General features: G+C 34.9%; 1 protein-coding gene across 6 annotated transcripts in view; it reads left to right on the top strand.

Annotated features, from left to right (window-relative positions):
- HGF (hepatocyte growth factor) overlaps positions 1–7,938 on the top strand; it is a 73,159-nt gene that overhangs the window by 295 nt on the left and 64,926 nt on the right. For 5 of the 6 annotated variants that reach the window (XM_008048540.2, XM_021707774.1, XM_021707775.1 and 2 more), the window contains exons 1-2: positions 1–300; positions 7,051–7,216. In XM_008048540.2, coding sequence (XP_008046731.1) covers positions 213–300; positions 7,051–7,216 — 254 coding nt within the window. In that variant the 5' untranslated portion in view covers positions 1–212. The remainder of the gene's footprint in view (positions 301–7,050; positions 7,217–7,938) is intronic. The other variant, XM_008048539.2, reaches the window with a different exon arrangement.

The following is a 7,938-nucleotide window of genomic DNA, read 5'->3' as shown; positions in this document are numbered from 1 at the left end:
GCTGGAAGAGAGTAAAGGGCTGTTGTTAAACAGTTTCTTACCGTAAGAGGGAGTTCAGACCTAGATCTTTCCAGTTAATCACACAACAAACTTAGCTCATCGCAATAAAGAGCAGCTCAGAGCCGACTGGCTCTTTTAGGCACTGACTCCGAACAGGATTCTTCCACCCAGCCATCTCCTCAGCGGGATCCGCCAGCAAGCCCGGCAGCACCATGTGGGTGACCAAACTCCTGCCAGTCCTGCTGCTGCATCATGTCCTTCTCCATCTCCTCCTGCTCCCCATCGCCATCCCCTATGCAGGTTAGTTTTCTTCATTATTATTATTTTAACTCTCTCTCTTGCTGACCTTTCCTTTTCCTCTTAACACACTTTTTTACCCTATTCCCAGCATCCTTTTAAACCTCAGTCTGTGGTATGGTGGTATGGGTTTCTAAAACCTCTCGTTATGCTTTCTTTTGACATTAATTTTCTGCTAGAAAAGCATTTAAAATGATAATTAACACCCCCTCAGTGCCACCCCCGCCAATCCCATCACACTTAGCCTAATAGTTACAGATTATGGGACAGGAAAGAAGTGCTAACACAAGCAAGAACTTTGCTGGCTTGGACAAGTTTAAAGTTGGAGAGAGGGTCTAGTCTGAAGAGGGAAGAGTTATAGTCAGTCCAGCAGGGACTCATCTTTTTCCAGGGAATAATTTTTCATGGTAATCCATTACCCCACATCACTTAATCAACATTCAGGGTCAAATTATGACATTATGCAGGTTTTCATTTGCAGGAGGCAGATTAAACTCTGAGTATGCATGATATAAAAATGAAAGAAAAAGCTTCTTAGCTAAGATCTCTTTCTTTCTGGGTGTAGTTGTCTGCCCTTTTGAAACTACAGTGCAAGGGAGGCAAAAATTGTGTGCCTTTGATTAAGGCTGCAGAATTGTTTCTCCCTTGAATTTGCAGGTTGGGGAGGAGTTGCTTGAAATATTTTATAGAAGTTTAGAGATCTCATTTGCTGCTGTGGGAAGTTTTCTCTTGTTATCAGGATAAGAGGAAACATCTGTATTTGGCTATATTATCATTAAAGTGACTGGGGTGCCAATGGGAGAAGACAGCGAACATCAAGGGTGGGCACCAGGGAATAGAAGAATGGAGCAAATACCCAGATGGTAGACATGGCCTTTTTACAACACAAAACAGGGAACTGGCTGCATCTTTTGAGATAACTTACATGTGAAATTTATCAGACGTCTGATCTAGTTTCTGATGTAATACAAGAATTGAAAACCTCAAGAATTTGCTACATGATAAGAAAAATCATCCAGCCCACCTGGCTTTCTTTTATTTGTGAAGTGGCCCTTTTGGAAAATAATACTGTTTAAAAGGGGTCACTTTGAAAGCATTTAGGGAAGATTTCTGAAGAGGTGAAAAAGTTGATCAAATCAGGCAGGTTATCATGCTTGAGTTGTGTCATGTCAAAATGGATTCATAGAAGACATTGCTGGTTTAGAGTACTTTGAGCACAGATTGAAATCATGGATCATATTTGGAGAGCTTTCAGTTTTAAAGGTTAAAATGTCACTGATCTAAAGTAGAATATGGTTACCTGAAATCATCTGTGTTAATGCAAGGAGAACACAGTGTGGAAAACCCAAACAGTAGATCAACCATAGACAATGTCTATTTGTTTTTGGCACATGTTACGACGTTTTGGCAGGAGACATACATTCGTAATTATATTTCACTTTGGCTAATGTAGAAATGACTGTGTTTCCTGAGTAAAGGGGGAACACAGCCCAAGAGCGTGCTGGCAGGCCAGGAGGGTCCAGTTGGGAATTACAAATATGTTGTGAATAATTCCTGAAGTGGATAATTCTAAAATTGTCATCAAAAGAGGGTCCATCCTTGGGTGGCCAGTTTATTTTGATTTTTTAAAATAACCTCCAAAATGAAAAACATAGGTAGCCCTCTTAGAACAGAGTTTGTTCTTTTTAAAAATGTCATCTTATGTTGAACATTTAGAGTTTTTCTTTTGAAGCTGTTGTTACTTGCTTTGGTTATAATTTTTCATTTATTCTATGAATCTATATTTGTACATATTGTAAAATAACACATTGTTAGAAAATAAGTATTTACTATAATGAGTTGACAGCTGTTATGAACAGAATACATTGAAATACTTTACTAAAAAGTTTCTCAAGAAATATTCAATATAGTGGACCCAAGCCATCCTTGTAGGAGTTGGTCTATGTAGAATTAACCTCTATTCAATCCCATCTGCACTGAAAAAAAAAAAAAATCAGTCCTATGTAACATAAGAAGCATTAAATGAGCACCTAATGTCCAAGAGTCTGTGGGGGATAGAAATCTGAACAAATAAGAAAGGAACCTATATTTGTTGAGTGACTTCTATGTACCACGTTCTAAAGTTAAGCATTCTAATTCTAGTAAGATTGACACTATTGAACTCATTTTACATGAGAAAATTGAGGTTTAAATCCTTTGATTATCTTATTTTTTTTTAATGAGTTAAGGGACAAAGCTGAGATTCCTACCCAAATATATGTGAATGAAGTAAGTGGCGGGTTTTTTTTCTTTTATTTATACTAAAGCTGAGAGTAATGAAATCAGTGGAAACTTACTTTAAAAAATCATTTAGTTAAGTTATATATTTCCAAAAACCCTCTGTTAAAAATACTATTATACTAAGGTTGAGAGTTCATTTCTAGCATAGGGAATCAAACCAGGCTCAGGGGGTATGCGGCACCCAAGTTAAGTGTGTGGTGGGATGGTTGGTACCTAAGCAAAGGAACAAAAAACAAAAGTGGCCCAAAGTACAGAAATGAGATAGTATCAGGAATGCCCCAGAAAGGATCTCCACAAAGCAACTGAAGGCAACAATTTGAAGCAGGTGTACTGGGTATGTGAGGGGGAGTGTGGTCTATGATTGGAAAAGTAAGATGAAGTAGAATGGTTAGGCTTGAAAGTCATGCTAAGCCATGTGGTATCTATAATGAATATCATGGGCAGCGGTTGAAAGTTTCTGTGTTGACGAGATACTTGGTTGAAATTGTCTTTCAGTGTGGTTACTTCAGTTTCTGTGTGGAGGGAGAGTTGTAGACAGAAACAGACGGTGAGGGCGGAGACCAGGATGAGGCTTCTAGAATAATGAAACCCTGAACAAGAAGTGGAAAGAATGAGAAGGAGGGAAATACCTAGAAAGGCTCCAGAAATCACACTGAACATCACTTCATCTTGCAAGACCTCTTATAAGAGATTATTTTGCTGCTTCTCAAATGCCAACAATTGATTTATATCTGACATAATTTCTTCCTTCTTGACATCTTTATTTGTGATATTGTTGGCATCTCTGAAGAAGGAGAAATGATTGTTGACTTATGAAATTTGAAACCTAGGTAAAATAATAAAAATTTGGAATTCTGCTTGAAATTCTTGTCTTTGGAGACTACAAAATCTCCAGCCACAACCATTCCCTTCCATTAATTATTTGTATACTTTCATCTTAACATCTTGCCACTTCAGACTGTTAATCACTAATCATGTGGGTAGGTTTCTCAGAATATGTGGAGCCAGATTCCTGCTTCTTTCCACACTCTGCAAATCCTTTCCTTGCATGATTTTCCTTTGAAGTCAATGGCTAGTCCACACAGAGAAGAAAATATATGAGGTACTGAGAGAAATGAGTGTGAGACCTGGAGACCAGAGGGAGAAATGTGTCTTTCTTCAAGCACCTTGATACATTTGACCTTACTTTCTGTTTGTAGGTTTTCACTAGGATCCTAATGATTTCAGTTCTAAAACAGGGACTTCAGGTTCTTCAGGAAATATAGCTTCCAGAATGTTTTCCCATACTGGGAGAAGAGGAAAAAGGGGTTGTAATTTAAAGTACAGGAAAGCATGACAAATTTGTAGTGATCTCTCACCCTTTGATTTCATTTCAATATTTTGTTTATAAACTTCAACTAACAGTCACGCACAAAAAATAGTAGGGAAAAATCTGATCCAAAGATATCTTTGAGTTTCTTCCCAAATTAGCTTGGCTTTTAACTGTTTTCAGTAAAACAAGCATCAGTTGTTAATACATATGGTAAAGAGAAAGTTGAAACTATTTTCAGCAAAGGAATTTTATTTTCAGATGCTGTTTTTGAGTGACTTCTGTTTTGAATTTTTCTTTTATTGAATAAGGAATTAATTTTATAGATGCATGGATTACATGATACACAACCAGCTCCAACTTCATATTTTTGAGTAATTAGTTACTGACAGTATAAATGACTGAATTATAAGGGAAAGTTTTCATGTCACGAAAAGTAAATAGTGAGAAGGGAATTCTGGTGTCTGGTTCCGATTGCCCCTGATTAGCTTTGGAGCCTCAGACAAACTTTTCAGTTCTACTTATTATCTAGTAAAGAGAATCATAGATTTGTTTTTCAAAATGCTTTTTGATCTTTAGATGAAAGGTATTGGTGGAAAATTTATCAGTAAGCAAGGATAGACTATTTTTATGAGGTACAGCTACACATTAACACATTTCAGTAGAACAACTGAAGAGCTGTAGAATTAAACATGATCAATAATTCCACAGAGACCTCTTTTCTCCAGAATAGTCTTCATGGCTTGCCTTCATTTTGCATGGTATTGAGAAAAGAAACCAGAACATTGACTGGGAGTTCTATTTTATATGCTACATTAAAATACACTAAGAATGTAATATTTGTCTTAAAATATTTGAGTCTACTTTTATGATTTTCTCTCACCCTTAGACATGCAAATAATAAATGCATTATACCTCAGGCCAGTTTTAATTCTATGTTTTTATTTAATATAATTAATTTACATGATTCATATGTAATAAAATTATTCCATTTTGGCGGACAGTTACTTTTTAATAGATTTTTTTGTACCAAGTAACTGCCGTTTATTTCTAAGAAATATTCAAATGCATTCAGGAAATTAGATAACTATTATGCCATGAAATATTTCACAGCACCTAAGAAATAGTGCAAGAAGGTCAAAGGAAGGAAAAACCCTTAATGGAGAAACTCATATTCCATTAACATGGTTCTACGACAGAAACCCAAATTTGAAAAGAATTATGTCTTCTTTGCTTGAAAGAATAAGAGTTTCTTCTCTTAGCAGCAAGCAAGGATAGACTTATCAGGTACAACTACACATTAACACATTTCAGTAGAACAACTGAAGAGCTGTAGAATTAAACAAAGATTAAAGAACAGATTTCAAAACAAACTAAAACCTTGTATATTTATAACACTTTAATCCAAATAGATTTCCAAACATTTACTTAATGATTATAGTTTAAATAACTTTTTTTTTAGTTGAGTTAATATAACTTTTGTTTTATAGATTGAATAATTGGGATATTAACATTACAGGTAATTAAATAGTCATTCAGGAAGTCAGAAGGATGCTAGAATTATCATCTGTCTGCCAACGTTATCCAAGGCATTTGGTCCACACTCAATAAATAACATGCTGATAGATGGTTTGGTCGATTTCATTTTCATGTCAAAATGTCTTTTAAATTATATCTGTTGTACCACCACCATTCCATCTTGTAGGGCAAAGAAAGGTTAAAAATGAAAACATCATTATAGGAATTAGTACTAGTCTTTTGAAGATTGTGCTTTGGAGTTTTACAGAGGACTGGAAATTTAGAAGACATCAGGTTTTGTCTAGTTTATCGTGACCTTCTGGTTAGGAAGGATGTTAATTAGTAGTATCTGCATGTTTAATAAACCAAATGGAGCCAGAGGTTGCTGGCAAACTTGAGTGTGATGCCATTCTTGGTACCTTACTCTGCTCTGGCCATATTTCCAAATTTTGTACCAAATCTTTTCATGCTTCTTTCTTGACACATTTAGCCACATATAAAGACCAGTAATAAACCCGGGAATATTTCCTGCTCTACCATTCAGGTTTCTTCTCTAAGGAAATCTAAACCAAATATTCAGAAAAATGTTTATAAGCCTTATTTCCACATATAATCTTAGCAACCTTAGTTCAGAGTAGTGGTTCTGAAGTCAGGCAGCTGTGTTTCCAATCTGATATCTTTAAGAGGTCAATTAATTTTCCTTTATGTCTTGGTTTCTTTGACTTAAAAGTCAATGTATCATTACTGCCTAAAAAAAACATGTTTAAAAGAATTGGCAGGCAGAGTAGCACTATCACATCCACCCTTATTATTTAATAGCTGCAATCTAGTAGACATTTTGATATACTTTGGGAAAGTGGTGATCAGCATTAGATCGGGGATACTTGGGGGAAATTGAGAATCTAGAAACAAGTTTTTGATACTCAAAAGTTATCCCTAAGATCAAGTCTTTTAAAGGTTCTCTTAGTTCTGTTTTTCAGGTTTTCAGTAGGAGGCTTCATGTTATCTAGGGGCATGAAGAAAAATGACTTCGTTACATTAAAGGATGAAGTTTTACATACATTTGATTTATAGCATTTGGCTTGATCTCAGAACAAACAGTTCAGTGATACCAAGAAATAGTGTCCAAAAGCACGAAAACATTTATGCAGTCAGTGAAAAGAGGACTAAAATATGAATAGTATGAAAGACTTTACAGAGTGGGTCAGAAGGATGTCTACACTGCACGTTTTTGTTTCTTACCTAGAATTGGCTTATTTAATTAATACTACAGCTGACATAAGGAACAATTGTAGAAGGAAATGAGAAATTTAATTAGAAAGCATGGCACAATATGTTTCTATCACTGATACTTGCTTTCATGCTGCTTGGAGAATATCATGGTATTTAGCTATTAGGATAGAATGAACTCTATCCTAATTTTTAAAAGTGCTTTCATTTGGAAAAAATATAAATGACACGACAAGTTATTTGTTTTTCTTTGATTATAATATCTCTCTTACTCTTAAATGTTTCCTACCTCACTGCACCTCTAAGTCTAGTGTATTGTCGCATGAAATCGTTTTCTTACAGATGATCTGTAAGGATGTTTTTTCATATGAGCCTTAAAAGCGTTTTTCCTATTTTTTTATTTTCATATTTAATAGAGGGACAGAAGAAAAGAAGAAATACAATTCATGAATTCAAAAAGTCAACAAAGACTACTTTGATCAAAGTAGACCCATTACTGAAGATAAAAACCAAAAAAGTGAACACTGCAGATCAATGTGCTAATAGATGTACTAGAAATAAAGGACTTCCATTTACTTGCAAGTAAGTCACTTCATTTTGTTCTTAAGGTCACTTTCCAAATATAGCATGTATGTATTATAATCATGTTTTTAAAAAAAATTTCAATGTGATTTGACCACCAAATTCTAGTTTTAACTCATTACAACAGAAGACTTGGCTCTCAGTTTATGGAAACATAGCTTGAGGAGGAGAGTGTACAAACACTGCTATCTTCTAAAATTCACAGTGGCTTTAGTTTTGGAATTTGTTTTTTCATCTTATGAACAGTAGAATTTGAGAAACTATAATTAAATTTGGTTGACTTTTATCTCTCTAACATTTTAAAATATTCTATTCAGAGTAAACTTTTTTTTTTTTACAAGAACAGAAGTTGGGCAACAGCCAAAATTTATTGCAACTTATATCATTGTCTGTAGGGATTTAAATAAGAGGTATTGAGAAAATTAGTTAAAAACTAGAGGGATTGGTATCAGTGGTGGAGACTATTTTTAAAATGTTAGGGGACAACAATGATGAAGCTTCAGGTAAAAATTGATAGGGCAATTTAAAAAGACATGAGCGGACTCAGATAATTTCATATCTTTTGACAGATACTGTGTGACTTCACAGATAAGAATTCCTTACTACTTTGCCAGTGATCTCAGATGATAAAACTTATAGTTTTAAGCTAGGAAGGTCACAATTTCATCTGAATGGTATCTCAAAGTGTTAGAAGAAGACACATTTTCTAGTTCTTCATAAGT

The sequence above is a fragment of the Carlito syrichta genome, unplaced genomic scaffold (assembly GCF_000164805.1).
Source record: "Carlito syrichta isolate Samal-C Ts95f unplaced genomic scaffold, Tarsius_syrichta-2.0.1 Scaffold124319, whole genome shotgun sequence".
Lineage (NCBI taxonomy): Eukaryota > Metazoa > Chordata > Mammalia > Primates > Tarsiidae > Carlito > Carlito syrichta.
The sequence above is the reverse complement of the archived record's forward strand: the minus strand, read 5'-3'. Positions and strand labels throughout refer to the sequence as shown.